This window comes from Leuciscus leuciscus (assembly GCF_965113295.1).
Source record: "Leuciscus leuciscus genome assembly, chromosome: 21".
Classification (NCBI taxonomy): domain Eukaryota; kingdom Metazoa; phylum Chordata; class Actinopteri; order Cypriniformes; family Leuciscidae; genus Leuciscus; species Leuciscus leuciscus.
This window is the reverse complement of record NC_138745.1, coordinates 22303335-22322561: the sequence shown is the minus strand read 5'-3', so window position 1 is coordinate 22322561 and position 19227 is coordinate 22303335. Positions and strand designations below refer to the sequence as shown.

General features: G+C 37.9%; 1 protein-coding gene and 1 long non-coding RNA gene across 3 annotated transcripts in view; one reads left to right on the top strand and one right to left on the bottom strand.

Moving 5' to 3' along the window:
- mpp7a (MAGUK p55 scaffold protein 7a) overlaps positions 1-19227 on the top strand; it is a 128468-nt gene that overhangs the window by 57731 nt on the left and 51510 nt on the right. For both annotated transcript variants that reach the window (XM_082151732.1, XM_082151731.1), the window contains 3 exons: positions 4572-4649; positions 10496-10576; positions 15266-15397. In XM_082151732.1, the coding sequence (XP_082007858.1) occupies positions 4572-4649; positions 10496-10576; positions 15266-15397 (291 nt within the window). The remainder of the gene's footprint in view (positions 1-4571; positions 4650-10495; positions 10577-15265; positions 15398-19227) is intronic.
- Positions 1-19227, bottom strand: part of LOC309485106 — a 167730-nt gene that overhangs the window by 121784 nt on the left and 26719 nt on the right. The window lies entirely within an intron of this gene.

Sequence of the window (19227 nt, the reverse complement as noted above, 5' to 3'; positions counted from 1 at the left end):
GCCTTCTGCATTCAGTGTCTGGACTCTGCATGCTCCAGAGTCAACAAATGCATATCTCATTGCACACATACGCTTGAGTGAGAGTGTGTATTTTTATGTGCGCGCACATGTGCGTTTGTCAGGGTAACTGAATGTGCTTGGGATGGAATGCAGACATATATTATGCAGTATATGTTTAATCCATAAAGCCACTGACGTATTACATTATACTCGCAATTAGAGCATAGTGCTAGGTTACGGACACAAATGGGGTTAAGACCTCATCTGAGGAAAAGTAAAGTAGGTTTCATACAAGCCCATCTGAGATCATATTCTGCCTTTACATGACGGACACCTTTTTTTCAACATCTTTCATAAGGAAAGTATGGGCTCTGTCGGCTATTTTTGGATGATCTCACCGTGTTCACAATGCTGTAGCTGCCATAAATCTGAATTGGCGTATTGCAAGTGCCACACATGCAGTAAATGGGTGTCATTCCTTTGCGTTGTGGATATTAGAAAGTGGATATTAGAAATTGGGAATAAACTGCAAAGATTGATTTCTGCAACGGATATGCTGGTTTAAATGTTTGTTATTGAAGTTTAAGTTCTGACATGTACCTTTTACCCGGAACATTAACCAGTGGATCTTCTGCACTCTGCTTGGTGAAAAAAAGAGTCTTCATAATGAGGAGTTAAATAGGTGTGCGTCACACCCGTCTTGTACGGTGGGGTTTGTGTAAACATCCATCTCTGACAGGCATGTCACAGTCAAGCCCGTCTGTCTGCAGGCCTTTCCTGTCTTTGCTCTCAGAAGGTCTGCGATCAGTTTGAGCGTGAGGTGATGAGGTGCAGTAGGGCCACTGGTGCTGTTCTGGGGCACGCAGGCTTTGGACTGTCAGGGGTTACTCGATCCAGCTGCTCTGGTCACTGCGAGACAAGCGGAAGAGAAGAGGTCAATATCATTTCAACATAATGGGTGTTAGCAGAAGCCCAGAGCAGAAATGCTACACCGTTAATGCATACCATTGCCAGACAATTCACTGTCTCTCAGTCCTATATGCCTACATGAATTCTGTGTTTTCCTTTAAATGTGTGCTGCCTTCCCTTCTATGTTTTCCTTAATTCCTGTTCACTTTATATATTCGAATATGTATATCTACATATCTATTTAGGGTCTCTTCCAAAACATAGTGAGCTGTCTATGCAGGTGGCATGCTCACTTAAAGGTAGACATCTTAATTATGCTGCTTTCTATGAGGCTTTATTTTGGGCTTCATGGGCAGAGAAAGCAATACCAGATTGCACTGCAACAAGCTTAAGGAAAAAAAAACACAATGGCGGACAAAATGTTAATTATAGCAAGGCAAATGGTAAATTGTTTTTAATTCATTTTTAATTAACGTCGTAAGATAACTAAATTTAGTGTTCCCTATATACAGTACCGTTTAAAACTTTGGTCAGCTAAATGTATTTATTATTATTATTATTTATAATTATAATAATAATAATAATAATAATAATAATTTATAATAATATTATTTTGTTATTGTATAATATTTTATCATTTTTAAATGAATACTTTTCAGGAAGGATGTATCAAATTAGGATGAATTAAATTGCTTAGTGACTGTAAAGACGCTTTAGTTTAAGCATTGTACTGTAAAATTGTACTGTTATATCTGTAAAATCTCATTTATTTCAAATAAATGCTTTTCTTTTAAACTTGGTAAAAACATATCATGGTTTCCACAAAATTATTAAGCAGCACAACAGTTTTCAACTTTGATAATATAAAAAAATACTACTTGAGAACCAAATCAGCATATCAAAATGATTTCTGATGGATAATGTGACTATAGTAATGGGCTATTACTAATGGCTGCTGTAAATTCAGCTTTCCCATCAAGGGCATTTTACCCTCAAAGGTATATTAGTTGTTCCAAATTGGTCACACATAATGCCTACGTAGGTAGTACCCAGCAAGACAGCTCGAAACGTAGCCTTTATCTCGGATGCTTTCTATACTCCTCATATTCCTTGAATTCCATATCAAGTTTCCTCTTCTCTGTATCTGTCAGCATTGAGTGTAATTGTGTTTAAAGCTGTGTTTGTTTGGCTACAGAATGTTCTTGGAGGACCCGGAGGCCAGACTGGCTGCAGTTTCTCTCACCTGCTTATGTTCTCCGCTCGTGTTTTGTCAAGGGCCTGTGGGTATTTAACGTCTGGTCCAAGAGGATTTAGACAGCGCTCCATTGTAGCGTGTGATCTGAACCCTGACCGCAAAACATAGTGTGTTTATCGAAGCATTGCTTTGTTTATTCATATGTTTTAATACTCATTACTAAAGTGTAAGTCTGAGATGAGTTAAAAACTGCATCATTTTATGATGACTAGTCAAAGGGGGTGTTCACATAAGACACATTCTTTGTCCAGAAAGAGACAGCATGCTATCGATTGCAAGGGTTTTGATGCGTTTTTAAAAGTTGAACTATTTTAAACTTGACACACCATCTTCTAGCCTCTGGCAACCAGAGTTCGATTCTTTGCTTGAGGTCCTTTGCTGATCTCGTTCCCCTCTCTCCGCCCCAAGCATTCTTGTCTCATCTGTAAACTGGGGGGTGTGATCGGTATTACTGATCCGTATTGGGTCGATACTGGCCCAAAAATCCTGATCAGAGGACCCTTAGCAGAAATTAACATGCACAATTAATTATCCGATATCTACCGATAAATTGTTTTTAAAAAATGACTCTACAAGGGTTGAATGTAGAAAGATGACTTGGTGGTTTCTGTCAGATTGGTAATCTCTTTTAAAAGTTGTCTCAATTCATTCTTTTTAAAGCAAAGTCAATACAAATATTGAAGCAAAAACAAAAGCTAGGAGGGTAAAAACTATATAAACAATTCTACCTCACTAATCGACTCGTCAACTAGCTTTACAGCTGTGACCAATTCACAATGTTCTCTAGTCATAAAAATGAAGCGATTTGTTTATCGGTCTGCAAGGCCTCTGTGATGTAGTGGAATAGTGGTGCACTAATGCTTGATGGTATTACTTTGATTCATTGCACTCATTTCCTGCTCTTTCTTTTCTGTGGAACGTGAGCTATGATCAGTGTAAGGGCTCTGTAATGGATTTTAAATGTCTGCTCTCTGGCGCTCCTGTGTGGACAGGCAGGTATCTGGAGAACGGCTCGAGCTGTAAATAAAGGCATTGAGTCTCACTCAGCCTCTGATGGAATCTAAACTGTACAGAGCAAAACCGCTCCGCCGCGACGCAGAAGGCCTAAACAGATGTCGCTCCCTGGAATGCACAGAGACCCGGACAGTTGCGTTCCATCCTTCACTGGATCCCACATTCCATTCCTCCTCCACCGAGTGTGTGTGAGTCTATGTGTGTGTCTGAGTGGATAAGAAATATTTATGTCTCTTTTCTTTGCCTGCAAGTGTGTTTGCCGGTGTGCGAGAGATTCCACTTCGACACCGCTGCTGTAGTAACAGACAGTGACCCTGCTTGGAGTTCAGTACATTTTGAGTGTTGCAAACGGAGTGACTGAGAAAGCACAGTTTGTTCGTCACAGTCCCTGACTACGGTTCTTACACGGCCAAGCTTCACCACATCACAAACGCCTCTGGAGAAGCAGATCCAGAAAAATTTTATCTTTGGCTCTCTCTCTGCCCTGGTCGATCCAGGCTCATAGCATTCCCTTCCCTCTCCGCTTCACCATGACAACTAGCCCGGTGGCGCAGTCGTTTGTCTTCTCTTGATAAATATTTAGTCCCCTTGGTAGCGGGAGAATTTCTCATTTACTACTGTGTGCCATTACATAATATTTCACAGGACAAATTCCAGTCTAAACGTGCTGGTTGCTTCTGCATGGCTCCCGACCATGATGTTGTTCTGGTAACACAATTTCAACAAGAATGAAATGGTTGAACAGATATTTCAACACACAGCTGTTAAAAACATGTCAGAAGACTTCATTTCTTCCACACATTGTACTTTTAATTTTCATGTTAATCATCAACATGAATTTCTGTTTAAAGTCCGTTTTACTTACAAAATCTGTCGCTTATTTGTACTGCATGCATTTTAATTACTTATTTTCATCTTGTTTTTAAATTGTAAATAAGTCAAGTGATGAACAGTCAATTTATTAAAACTGCTAAATATAATATTTAGCAAATTTCCATTTTCATGCTGTACGTTATAGTGTTGTGCTGCCTAAGTTTACTTGTTGCATTTTAACTTCTTTTAGTTTGTGGCGTTTTATAAATTTTTTAGGCAAAATTATTTATTTTTACTGATATGATTACAAATTGCAATATTATTTCTTGGTTTTTGGTCATAAAATTAAAATAATTATTGGTATTTTAGTATCAGTCTAGCTGTGTAGCTTAAGTGATGTGGAAAGGAAAGTTATTCAAAGGAAAAGAAAGTTGTCAGAATTTGTTATTGGTTGTTTTCCAAAGATAAATAGTTTTCAATAAGACCAGGAACATTAGGAAAGTAAACGGGGTCAATTTAGATTCCACATTGACTTTTAAGTGATCGCTCTCTTTCCGGTTTCTCTTCCTCTGCCTATTAGATCCATGAGAAGTTACAGTGTTATGAAGACCGTGCACCGACTCCAGTACTGGACAGCGCCGGCTCACTGGCTCAAAACGTGAGTGAACCACATGCACACACTTCCTGTTAAAAGTCAAAACACTTTTATGCTCATAAACTTTACACACTTCTGCATGGGTAAACGCGCACACACACACACACATGCACAATGTGTGCCTGTGAAAACACATACACAGACGTCTCACAGCATGTCTAGCTTAAGACTGACTCCAGGAGGAACTTGTCATTTAAAGGAAAGAGAAAAGATGGCTGGATGTCTGGGGTAGAGAACACAAGTAGATGGGCTGCAGATGAGTGTGCGAGATGAGGCGTAGAGCATTGTGTGTGTGTCTGTATAAGACATTAGTCATCAGTATTATAAAACACTCAACATTTCAACTCTCAACGGCTTGCATAATGTAAGCTGACTACTATATCAACATGGCCACATAGACATACACACACACACAAACCTATGTAAACTTGGAGGAGTTTACTCTGGATGTGATCACAGAGAGGAAAGACAGAAGGAAAAAACACAAAGGCGATTCAGAGAAGAGCACCTCAGGTCAGCGCTGACTTTAGATGGACAAAAATGCATTTTTGCATTAAAAGATGCCACATCTGTTCGAACAAAGTGTTGTTTTGTGCACCAATCTGCATCCTCTGCTGATCCAAGAAGAGCTAATCAATCTGTTTCCTGCTCACTCATGTCTCAGTGGGCGGCGGCAACAAGTGCTCCATTAATCCATAAATCTCGACTTCCGTTACAGAACTTTCTCAACCTGCAGCTCAGATCCGCCCCTCAGATTTACACTTTCCTTCGGTGTCCCTAAAGGTCCCACACAGGGATAACCCGATATCTGCATGTGTGTGTGTGCGGATACGGTCCATCAAAGGGTCGAACAGCCAAAGCAACCAAATTACTCAGAGCCCCCTCCTGTGTTTTTTCAGACGTATCATTTTCATCCGTTGCTGTGAGGAATATACGGCGTGCTGCTGTTTTGAACGCTGTAGTGGGTTTGCCGCCACAGCTCATTCGAGTGTTAAGTTTCGCTAATGGAGCTTTAATTTATAGTGTAGCATAAAATGCCATTTTAACCTCCGCCTGGCCTACGATGCTGTCTAGCACTGACACAGCAGGCAAGCTCCTATCATGCACACACACATTTCCATCAAAAGATTTAGCAGAGATGAAATGCACACTATTCTGAACGGCAGTATATCCTATGAAGTTAAGTAGCAGGTGTGCAGTTCTTATTCTGGCCACAGTTAGGCGGTAAAGAGTTTTACTTCCACAAGCAGTTCTCAGTCTGGATAAAAACAATTGCCAGATTACAGTCCTCATTGTGTCCCGGGTGTCTTCCATTAAACTGTGGAAAAATGGAGCGCTCCAGAGCCTGCTGGATGATACTCCACTCCACTCATTCCTCTTAGATGCTGAAGTCTGTTCTGGAGACGTCAGTCAGACAAATGCATAACTATGTCAGATTACACCAGAGCAGCAAAATGATATCCCTTATTGATTAATAGAAACCGCTTGTAGAGTTATTTTAGATGATCATTCTATTGCCAGGCATAATACAGATGTCATAAGCCAGATGTACTGTGATTTTTGCTGTCTGAAACTAAATTCTCAGATCCTAAAAGATTTCTTTTGTAAAACAAAAGGCCACTTAGTGTGACATTCTCACTGATTTGCAATGAATATTAGTCCGATTTTTATTTATTTTATTTTTTGGGCCACATTATCAAAAATCAAGAAACTGTTTTGAAACAAATGAAGTTTCTAGGTTGATTAACCACTGAAATGCACAAATGTCAGTAAATGCTATAGTTTCCTGAATTGTTCAGTTATTGGACACTTAATGTGACACTTAATGACTGAATAGTATTGTTTTGAAGTCAAATATCAGTTACTTTTGTCTTAACTTTGAACAGTATATATGTATGTATAATATGTATGTATGTATGTACATACATGTGTGCTTGCATGCATGTCTGTGTGTGTTTTAAGTCGTAAAGTGAGCAGGATATATACATTTAATTCCGTTAATTTAAAGATAATAATACTTTAGGGCCACTGTATACACTACACTCTAAAAAAAAAACGCAACCATTTGCATAATTTTTTTTGTGTTATGGCAACTTTGAATGAGACTACTTCAAATTTTGACTACTATATATTGAGTTAGAGGAACTTATCTGTAACAAACAATTTTTTTTGTTGATTACTTAAAAAAATGAAGTTGCTCCAACTACTTGTTATACCCTACCAATTAATCTAAACAATATCGGTTAAATTCCAAAGCCATCCATTTTTCCGCTGTTTTTCCTGTTTCTATTAGCTATTCGATTTGCCTAGTCATTAAGCTTCTCCTTTTAGCCACTCCATTTAGCTTTTCCGTGACACTTTGGGCCTTGTGCTGTTAAAACGAGGTAAAACGATGCAAATTAGCTGAAGTGAGATGAATGTAACTAGCTCTCTGATTGGCTATCACCTGACTTGTCATGTGCAGATGTGTAGATTGCCTACCTGATGTTAAATGCGGCATCCTCGCATCCCATCATTGTTATGAGGCTGTTGCATATATTGGAAGAATATCATATTAATGAAAGCTGTATCATGTGTTGCTAAATGGCATGCAGTTAATTTTTAAATATATTATATGGTGGAGAAAATGCGTTATTACTCTTACTACAAATAAAGCTCTTTCTGATTATGCCATGTTAGCCACTTGACAAAATTAGTGTTGTCTCTGAGGTATGGTACAAACATGTTACTTGCGATAAATCAAGAAAACAAGAGATTCAAACAATAAGACTAACCATTAGTGATGTCCGATTCGTGAACGAATTGTTCTTATGAACTGGTTCTTTTTAGTGAACCGGTCGAACCAGTACACTAAATCGGACTGAATCGTTCGAAACAGTTCGCCTCTTGCGTCAGCGCTGATCCACAACTACTCACTTTCGAACATGCCTGACAAGTCCCTCTGACTCGAAATAAACCAATATCCCGGAGTATATGTTACTCCAGTAACTCCAACAGTTCACTGAACTGAGACATGTTGTGCTGAGAGAAGTTGAGCACAAGCAGCTGATACTGAACATGCGCATACTACCGAACGTACAGGTACAGCGGTTCTCGGATCACAGTACAGAACCGAGAGCGGTATGTTTTTTTTCAGAGGGACTTGTTTCTCAAGTATTTTGTTGAACGTCAATAAGTGTAACAAAATAAAACATGTTGGAAACATGTTTATCACATAAATACTGTCTTTTCACTGTATTATTTTGAAGATTTGAAACACAATGAATGGATTGTAAAACTAAACTATTATTATTATTATTATACTAAAACATTATTTTCAGGAACAGCTAATATAATTTCTAAGGTTTTAAGGGTGCAAAGTAAATGTTTATAATGTTAATCAAAACATAACGTATTAAACATACTGGAGACATGCATCGAATTTTTGGTTTTGTCGACTATAGGCAATATATATATATATTCAGGTTTCAGCAGTTCTCAGCTCAGCGCACGTATACTGCTACAGCAGTTCTCTGATCACCAGTACAGAACCGAGAAATGTTTCTTTCGGACATGTTCGATACAGAGAACCGATGAGCTGGAGATGCTGAGCATGCGTGATAGCACCGTCTCTGAACCGAACTTTCTTTCGGCCAACTACATGCTGTGCTGATACATGAGCACAGGTGAACCGAGGACTTGAATGATGGGCTGAATTCGGCGAAATGTAAGTTTATATAATAACAAATAAAATAAAATTGATGAAGACCAGTTTATTCACTTCATAGGCTATCGTTTAGACATGTAAAACATCCGCGTTTGCACATCGCCTGTACAGGGTTCATTTGCAAAGCGTAAATGTAAGAAACGTATCCAAGATGATTATGACGATGATTACTATTATTTAACTGATGTTATGATTAACTGATAAAATGCCTTTATCTGAATTTATTTGTATCCACCGGGATGATAGAATTGACGTCATTAAGTGAAGACGTAAAAGAACTGGTGAACCATTTTTTTTTTTTTTTTTTTTTTTTTTTTTACCGGTTCATTGAAACGAACTGTCCGAAAGAACCGGTTCTTGGAAAAGAACCGGACTTCCCATCACTACCACCATGTTGAGCAGCTATTTAACGATGCTTAGTTTTCTGTCAGTAAACGTATCCAAGCAGTTGCTCATCTGTATATTAAAATGCATAATATATTGAAGCTTCTTTGGTGTTTCCATGGTTTCTATGCAAATTAAACCAGAAATCGAGGGTAAGGCAGATATGACGTCATTGACAGGCAACCCAATGACACGGGCCGTTACGGTTAAAATGACTGATTTCTCTCGATTTATACTTCATTGGAAATGTTTGGGATAATTTAAGTACACAAGTTAACAAAATGTATAACAATATTCTAGTGGTTTTTGGATATAATTAATTTGAACCATTTATTGATGGATTAACATTTCATTTATAAATTCTTTTTATAATTACTCTTTGTTGCCTATTGAATATTAAGTAATTATTTACTATGCAATTAGTCTATTTATAGATTAATGTGTAAACAAATTTATTAATGCCTGTTTTTATTCTACAATTATTTTATTAATTAAATGCTTTATTACTATTTCCAAGACGCTTGTGGCCCTCCATACTGATCCAGTCCTCTGCAAAGCATGCTGGGAACTAGAAATCCACTACCCAATTTACCCATTTACTCAATCTAGACAATTTCATGAAGTTACTACAACTTAAATTTGAGTTTAAATTACACACAATATTAAGTTAATGATCAACATTATTATGTTGACTGAACTAAAAAAAAAGAAGTGTTTTCAACTTAATTTAAGGCAGCACCTTTTACAGTGTAAACCTTTTTTAGTACAGTCAACTTGGATGTTTAAGTCATTTACACTTAAATCACATTAAACTGACTAAAACAAAATGAGTTGAATCTTGTATAACTTATAAAGTTGAAGATTGCTTAACTTTTGTTGAGTTAAAGCAATGTAAAAACATGTCATACTCATAACTTATTGATCATATAATTTCTTACAGTGAAGTTAAATCACTAAATCAGAATTTTAAACTTTCAACCATGCATTTATTTAGGTTGTGATAACAGGTCCCCTGAATTACTGAGTGTACAGTACATGTGTAAAAATCGTCACGAAAGACTGATGCCTGTTCTGTGCATGCTGTTTTTCTCCATATGTGACCTCTGCTTGCTACAACATCAGTTGCAGTTGTTGGTATGTATCTATTGTACACGATGGAGTTTGTGTGTGTGTCACTAAGGGTCACTGTCACCATTACTCAACTGAACGTCACCTCCCATTTGGCTGGTTACTGGAAAAGTCTACTGACATCCCAAGGGAGTGATTCTTTAAACACTGATTACAGCATTTCAACACACACGCACACGCGCACGTACGTACGCACGCACACCTCCACACACACATCCACACACACCCACACACACACATCCAAACACACACACATCCACACACATATCCACATCCAGAGTGAGTGAGGTCAGTAATAAGGTTGTGGCCCAGGAGTAACACTTCAAATGGATCTGGGGAACAAGCCCATCTTTCTGTGTCTTTCTCCTTACTTAGAGAAACAGCAACGTGTCTCTGTGCCTCATTTAGTCTGCACCTGTGCTGCTATAAATCTCTCAATCTCTTAAACATACACACACACTCTCCACCTGCTACCTGCCACAAGGGAGACATTTATTCTCCAATTATTCATAATATACGCGTTCATGTCTGTATGACCAATGCATGTGTTCATGGAAGTTATAGACACTCATTTTCTCTCGTTCTCTTGTTTCTCTTTCTCTCTCACTATCTCTCTTGTCTTTTTCTTCAGTTGACAGAGGAACTTCAAGGAAGAAGTGCAAGTAATGAGATCCGAGAGCTTGTCAAGCTACTGTCCAAACCACATGTAAAGGTAAGAGAGTAAACAAATAAACACATTTTTGTTTGCACTATATGGCTTCAGATATAACACTTAAAGGGATACTTCAGGATTTAGCATTAAGCTTTGTATTAGTAGAAAACCTGTAGTATTTTCAAATTACCCTGCTTTCGTCATTTTGCGTCATCGGAGGATTTTTTGTCCAAAGGCTAAAGACTACAGCCAATAGAAGGCGCTGTTCCGCATGTTTTCAACCCGCCCACATGAGGATGCGATCTCACTCACAGCATGTACACAGTGTACACAGATAGTGTCAGCTATCTTTTATTTGGCAGCTAAGCTAACAGGCTCTTGTTCTGTGGAGAAAGCTGAGTAGTAGGAGAAAGTATTAGGGGTCACCATCCTATTTTTCCCAGACATGTCCGGCCGCCGAGATCGTCCAAAATGTCCGGGATTCAGCTTTTTGCTTTCTGCAGTCGCCATCCATTGTTTACATGCACACCTTTTGTTTCAATCTAACTGAATTCATTCCGATTGGTGAATCTGAATGTAGTGTTTACATGAACGATAAGTTATCGGTTGATGTGCATTGATAAGGAAATTCCCGCTCCTCTGTGAGAGATGCGAGAGCAGTGCGTCTCACAGGTGTTGCTCATCAGTAAACAAGCCACCGGCCTCGCGTCGCTCTCACTCGTCCTGCTCGCCACAGTAAACATAATGAATGGCGACTGTAGAACGCAAAAGCCGAATCCAGGAAATTTTGGGCGCTCTCGAAATCCCTGTCAGACTCATCACGGAGACTCACTAGTACCTTCCCTGATGACGTAGGTTTGATGACTTGGGTTGGGAAACGCTTAACCACTCCCCTCAAATCGTTAGTCTGTAATGAGCGAGAGATGGAGAGGAGGAGCGCTAGAGTAAAACCCTGCCCTCTGTTCAATATTATTTTTCACTGGGAAAATACGTCACAGCACTGGAGAAAAGTCGTTTGCAACTTCCGGTTCACGCGGACTTTAACTGCGCTCTCTTACCGGTAGGCGTGGCTTCCTAGGGCAGTGAAGCAAGTGCATTCTGGGAGTTGTAGTTTTTCATCCAAAAAAGCTATAAATACATTTTCTGGCTTTTCTCAGTCTAGAAGGCTCCAAATTCAAAAATAATTTCACATTTCTACTACATAAATTACCCATTTTAAATACACATTCATCTTTCCAGAGCTGAAGTATCCCTTTAATACTAACAATTAAAATGTTGGACACATTTACTAAGTCTTAAAGTTATAAAAACTATGAAATTACACACATGGAGGATGGGAATTATATTTTAAAAGATTTTACATATTACATGTTTTTATATATATATATATATATATATATATATATATATATATATATATATATATATATATATATATATATATATATAGTTAAATAATAATTTAATATATAATAAATGTTAATATAATTTAAGTCAAAGGAAATTAAGTCACAATTTCAAGACATTCTTCTTATTTCATTTTAACTTTTGAAAAATGAATTGTAATTTATTCCTATGATGGCAAAGCTGAATCAGTCATTACTTCAGTCTCCAGTGTAGCATGATCCTTCAGAAATCCTTCATGAATAGAAAATTCAAAAGAACAGCATTTTTTTTAAATATAAATCTTTTATAACATTATAAATGATACTTTTGATCAGGTTAATAATTTTTGCTTAACATTTTTACATTATTTGACTTGAATGGCAGTGCATATCACCTTTAATCTGTAGTCTGGCTACATTATAGTACTCTCTGCCCTTATATTCCTATAGTCTACATTCCTCTCTTCCTTAGTTTAATTTTCTTTCCCTTATGTCTTTAACCCAATGTCTATTGGTGCTGTGTAAAGCGCTAGCAGATGGCTTCTAGGGACTAGAATGGCGTCTCTGTACGATAGTAACTGTATCACTCTCAATTAGTGTTGAAATGATCCATTCCCTGTGACCAGACATAAATCAGAACCTATTAAATGATCTCCTTCCTCCTCCCTCCTTTATGATTCACACATGAAAAAACACATTTTACTCATATTAGACCCGCTTACTGACTTATATTGACATTGATGAAAGCGGCAATTACGGCAACCCGTGTGTTGTGGAAAGAAAGAGCTGCTCTAGTCTGAGTGAGAATGGAGGAGCGTGAAATAGGGGATGAGCGGCTCACAAGTTTGTGTAGGTAGATAGATAGATAGAACTGTATTGCTTTGCCCTTTTCTCTTGTGCTTGTGTGTGTAGATTTTGTGCAGGCGTGTATATAGGTAGTTAGTTTAGCAGGTTGAATAATGACTGTTCGTATGACAAACTCTTTCCTAATGAGAGCTGCATGCCCAGTTACATTTCCCAGACTTTATTTGAACAAGTTCAGCAATTTGTTATTTTAGGAGGCCCACTATAACTAATTAACATGCGTACATGCATGCACACATACACACATTGCAAGAGTACATGAAGAAATGAGTTACTGCTTTTGAGCCTCAATTCACTCTTTTGCCACCTGGCCTAATGCTGACCCCTTCCCTATAACCTCAGGAGAGCGTTTAGCTCCACAAAACACTGTGTGTGTGTGTGGTTCGTGACAGGATAGTGAATTTAGACTGGGTTGTTGGAAGGTAGACAGACTCTGTGGGAACAGAGTGGTGCTATTACGCTGCCTCACAATTTCACTAATCAAATGTAAGAGGCAGAGAAATGTTAGAATTTTCCTGAAATAATCCTTTCTGTGAATGGATAGAAGTAAAGTCAGATTTCAATATGCAGTCATTTTTCAGAAGCTTTAAAGAATGCCAATCCTATGTTTTTTTCCCCTTTTTTCAGTGTTCCTGAAAATATGATGCTTTGACTCATTGTTTTCACTACTCATGTAGTTATGCACTGAATTTGATAGGGACTAGATTGAGAGGTTTTCTGAAGAAAAAAGTTTCTCTATGGCATCAATGCAGTTACTAAGGTGTTGTGCTGATATAACGTGTGGCTTGGGGTCGGCATGGCAAGCTGCGGCTTTCTTTGGCCACACCATGTTTTAGGAAAACCACATCGATTTTGCCCTCAGAAAACGAAGACAAAGAAAGAGTAATGGGGAAAAAATGTGGTTGCAGATGGTTAATGCCTTGATGCTTTAACAATATTTATACTGTGATATTTTATTCAAGTCTAAGTGTAACACTATCTGGTATAAAGTGTTTTTTTAGATCTTTTATTGATCTGGTCATCTGGAAGAATAAAAGGAATGGCAATTAAAAAATGTCTATTTCAGTTTGCTTAAACAACTGCACCTTTCAGTATAATCTGCATTTTGTGTAGAAGCAATCAACATTGTACCCTACAGAACAATGTGTATGTTCTGCTCTCGTTTTCATTTCACCATCGAAAATGCACAAACACTGGCTTGTGGAAGTTTTCTGTCTCTAGTTGTTTTAAGTTGTTTACATATCATAGTATACTCCCTATCTTTACAAATGGGTGTTGATGTGGTTGATTGGTTGTGGTGTGTAGTCCAATCAGAGATGAGGTTTGCTATAAGAGTAATTTTCTAGTGAATCGGCTCATAACAGTTATTTGTCAAGGAATTGGATCACACTCCTCACACAGTTTTTCCATGCATGTTGTGAGATCTCAATAGAAATAGTTTATTGCCAGAAGTACTATATCTTTTCATCATATTGTATGTGGACCACAAATATGATCAGATTTAGCAGCGGTGGTGTAGACTGAGTATTGATCCAGATTGAGTATTTTACCTGCCTTTATCTGTGAGGATTGAAGTGTTAGTTAATTGGTTAATTATCAGATAATTGCATATAATTGTCATTACCCTGGACTGATGAAATTGACTCACTCCCTAGACACATGCCTCTCTTGCTCTGTTTGTTTCCACCACTCTCGCTCGCTCTCCCATCTGTTCTGCTTTAGCCACATGTTGAGTGTTGTTCTGGAGCTTGATCCCATGTCATAAAACAGACACTTTTCTTCTCCTCTCTGTCTTGTCTCTTCCCTCTTTTTTCAGTTTTTTTCTTCCCTCTCATTTTTTATCTCTGGCACATAACTGGAAGATGGTTTAATGTTGGAAATGCAAGGGAGAAAAGGAGCAATAGAAAGAAAAAAGCTGCAGCTGCATTTGACACAGCATCGTTAAAGCGGCTCGGTAATGAATCTCTGAATGCCGTCATTCTTAAACTATAGCTCGTTCTTTGAGAGCTGAGGTGTGAAATATCTGAAATGGCTGAGAATTTCATTGCCTTCTGTCCATCCATCTGCTGTTAAGTTTCCTCGCCCCTTGGAAACTCACAGCAATGCTGCCGTATTCCCAGCAGGATACTCATAATACTCATAATAATCTAATCAAATTAAAGATGACAATATGATTGGTCTTGGTTTTGATTCAGTTCTTTTTTCATTCTTTTTTTGCTGGCGATGCTATAACAAACAACATTGCCAAAGATGGTTGTAGTGAAATAGTAATGGTAATCAATTCAAAAGCAGCTTTATTTGTCAGTAGGAGGTAGTAATCTAAAGCAGACCTCTAAAGCTCCATGATTTATACTATAGGATTCAAGCAGATGCTTGGAGTATCAAGGCTGGAATGATTAGCCAAAACGAGTAGCTACACAAAATCAGTCAAACGACTACTGTTTTTCTTACTGTGTGTGTTTCTGTGGGTTTTTATGTGAACAACTCTTTCTCGTTGCAGAGTTTGTTGTCTGTTCATGATACTGTGGCCAGGAAGAGTTACGATCCAGAACTTCCTCCTTTGCCAGATGACATTGATGATGAAGAAGACTCTGTCAAGATCATTCGACTGGTCAAGAATAAAGAGCCTTTGGTGAGAGAACTTCCTTCTCACACACACTTACAAACACATGTAATTTTCCACATACTGTCAAAGCCAGACACATATGGGCTGCCATAATTCAAGCACACGTAGTGGAAAACGCTCTTGTGAACATGAAGCACATAAATATATGCACATTCGCGTGATAGTGTTAGTGATGTGTTTGGCTCACACTCCCTGTTCACCCTTATCCTCTAGTTCCTGAGTGACCACATATCCTCTGCCTAAACATGACACAGGCCACATTCCGCATTACATTACATAGAAACCAGCTCTGTGTCCAGTGGTCTCCTGCGGTGTATAGATGTATGTGTCTGATCCACTTTCCCTTACGTGTCATTCACAGCTCTCCCTAAGCCAGATTTCTATCCAGCGTTTGCTCTTCCATTTCATCTAATTTCTCAGTGAGCTGTCAGAATCAGGACCCCTGTTTACTTGTATTGTCAGCAGTTACCCAATCCTGTTTGGCTTAAGGCTGTACTATACTTGAAAGTGACAATGAATGAGCACTGACGTCTATTTGCATTCTCAAGTTTTGAGAATCACAGAATGACATATTAGATCTTCTCGTATTTAGCTGAGCACATTTGTTGGGCTTGTGGGAAGATTTATTGAGGGTGGTAGTGTAGCGTAACACTTCTGGACTGATGTTGACTTTCTAATTCCTTAACCTAAAGTTCTGTCTGTCAGCCTGACAGACCTACCTTATGTCTATAAGTCTATTTTATACCCAGTTTATACTGAAGTGTGAGACACATGAAGGCTAATTTTATTTATTTTTTGGAAAGAAATTGATAGGGTACTACTTTTCAGCAAGGATGCATTAAATTGATAAAGTGATTTATAATGTTACAAAACATTTTGATTTCAAATAAATGCGGTTCTTTTGAACTTTGATAATCAAAGAATTCTGAAAAAATGCATCATGATTTTTACATGACTTTCAAAATTGAAAGTAGTAAGACATATTAACTTTCTTAGGCACTAAATCAGCATATTAGAATGATTTCTGAAGGATCATGTAACACTGAAGACTGAGTAATTGATGCTGAAAATTAACCTTTGCCATCACTGGAATAAATTGCAATTTAAAAAGTATTTGAAATAGAAACGGTTATTTTAAATTGTAATTTTTTCCCACAATATTACTGTTTACTATATTTGATTAAGTAACTGCAGTCTTTGTGAGAATAAGATACTTTTTTCAGAAACATTAACACATTAATTGTGTATGGTAGATAATGAAAATCCATTATTTGTGAATGTCCCTACAGAAGTCCTGAAATGGCTTTCTAGATCAAATGTTACAGAATTCAGATTTAACAGCTGTAGACCAGCATTTGATCTTAGTGAATGCATGTTACTTTCTCCTAAGTGAAATGAAATGCTAAATAAATATCTTTCCTGTAGATAAACAGTCTGACCTGTGGCCCAATCCTCAGCATTTTTACATGATGGCAGCCCTCAGAAAAACATTTTATATTTAGAAAAAAAACTGTTTTTCAGACAAAAAGTCCAATGTGTTTTTTCTCACCAATTCAATCAGCACACTGAGCTTTGCTCTGAATTTCTTTTTGCAATTGTTTCTGATTTGAACTTGAAATTGTATATATCAGGCTCAGACAGCAAATGCAGTCATTGACAAAAGGACTGTAAAGTTTAACTTTAATTTACTTTTTCTTTCCTCTTATGTGTGGTAGTTAGCAGACTTTTGCCTCAGATGATGATTCATCTGTTTGTATAATTGTGATTAGTTGATTGTGAATGGGTAGGATTCGGTAGCTCTGATTAATTGCTATCATTTTTCACCCCATGACATCATGCAGGATTTTAGTGAGGGGAGTAATGAGAAGAAAGTGGAAGGCGGGTGGGGGGTGTTGGGTTCAGGTCCTTGGGACTTTTGGGGGTGGGACCCAAATCCTCAAATGCTCTCCCTTCTGTTTGGTAACTTTAACCTGCTGATTTATTAGCAGCAATGGCAGGATGCTGAAATAATTGGGCTTGGATCAGCGTACATGGCAGCAGCAAAAGTGAGCTCAGTGGTGGATTTTATTGAAAGAATGTGTTGTTTTGGATAAGGTTACTGAAAGGTCTATAGGAAGGCAAAAGAGTGTGTGTATGGGTGTGTGTTTGTTGGATAGATAGTGTATATGCTATATCCAGATCTTCAGACTGAGTAATAGGAGGATAGTAGACAGAACAGACATTTGCCAACAAGATGATTTGGCTGTAGATTGTGTGTGCACTCATTTAATCTCACGACTTGTGTTGGTTGGCGAGCATCGAGGTGCTTATTGCACATTTAAGTTGGAGCGTGACCAACAAAATCTTTAATCCCTAACTATACAGTTTGTCTTGTGATGTAGTAGTCTTCTTCAATCTCCATGTCACTCACCCGGAGAGCTATATTAATCTACCCCCTCACCTATTTCAAAATGAGAACTTTCTCTTGCTTCTTTTAAATTTTATTACAAATTTTCAGTAGTTGTCACAAATTTGGTATACCTTTTGCTGTAATGACAACACCACAAGTGCCTCTTTATTTATTTATCTCACACAAAGATCTGTTGCAAAGCACACATTTATCAGTAAATAGGGTGAGATATTTTATTTATGAATTAAACCTAAAAGTCATTTTGATTCTTTGTATGGTTTAAAAGTATTATCAAATGAAACTCAAGTGTATAAATTTTATTTATACCTATGTTACTTGTCTTGTCACTTTATATTGTATGTGTACTGGAAGCTACTGTCACCAAGACAAATTCCTCGTATGCGCAAGCATACTTGGCAATAAAGCTCTTTCTGATTCTGATTCTGATTCTAAATGCGCAATTCAGCAAGACTACAAGTGCTGAACTCGCTTCACGCCAGTCAGGATGACAATAGTTTGCACGCTATTTATTTATTATGTGCACAATTATTACAGTAGCAGAAATTATAATCAAAATATACAATCAGAGAACACCAAAGCCTAATATTTTCTTAAAGGTGCAGAAAGCGATTTCTGAGAGATGCTGTTGAAAGTGGATCGGGTTGAACACCAAAACACACTTGTAGCCAATCAGCAGTAAGGGGTGTATACACTCATGAGGGGGGGAGGTGCCTGTGCTACATAGCGTCTGCATCTGAAATCGCATACTTCCCTACTATATAGCATAGTAAGCGAAAAACAGAGAATAGGCAACAAAATACCCTGATGACCTACTACTTCTGACGAGATTTTGAAGTGCGCATACAATGGACACTTTACTATCCCATGGAGGTTGCTATTCATGGATTTCATCAGGTCCCTTTCCACAGGTGTATTAATCAAGCACAAGCATACGCGGGTGGTAGTGGCGCAATGGATAAGACACATGCCTTTGGTGTGAGAGACCCGGGTTCGAATCCACTGTGAGACACCAATGTGTCCCTGAGCAAGACACTTAACCCCTAGTTGCTCCAGAGGCGTGCGACCTCTGACATATATAGCAATTGTAAGTCGCTTTGAATAAAAGCGTCAGCTAAATGAATAAATGTAAATGTAAATGTAAGCACAATGCAGTCTGCATTCATAATCTAGGTGCTTGATTTTATACACCTGTGGAAAGGGACCTGATGAAACTATGAATACAGTGCTAAGATAGATGTACGAAAATTATGTGTACAATTTTCGGAAAAAATAACATTATGATGTACAGAATTCAATTTCAATAGTACATTGGGTTTAATTTGTCATTTATTGAGATCTACTAATATATATTGTTAGTGCCGAGAATTTACACATGAATAAAATCATAGATCCGTGAATGTAGCTTATGTACTTTCGTGGTCTAGTG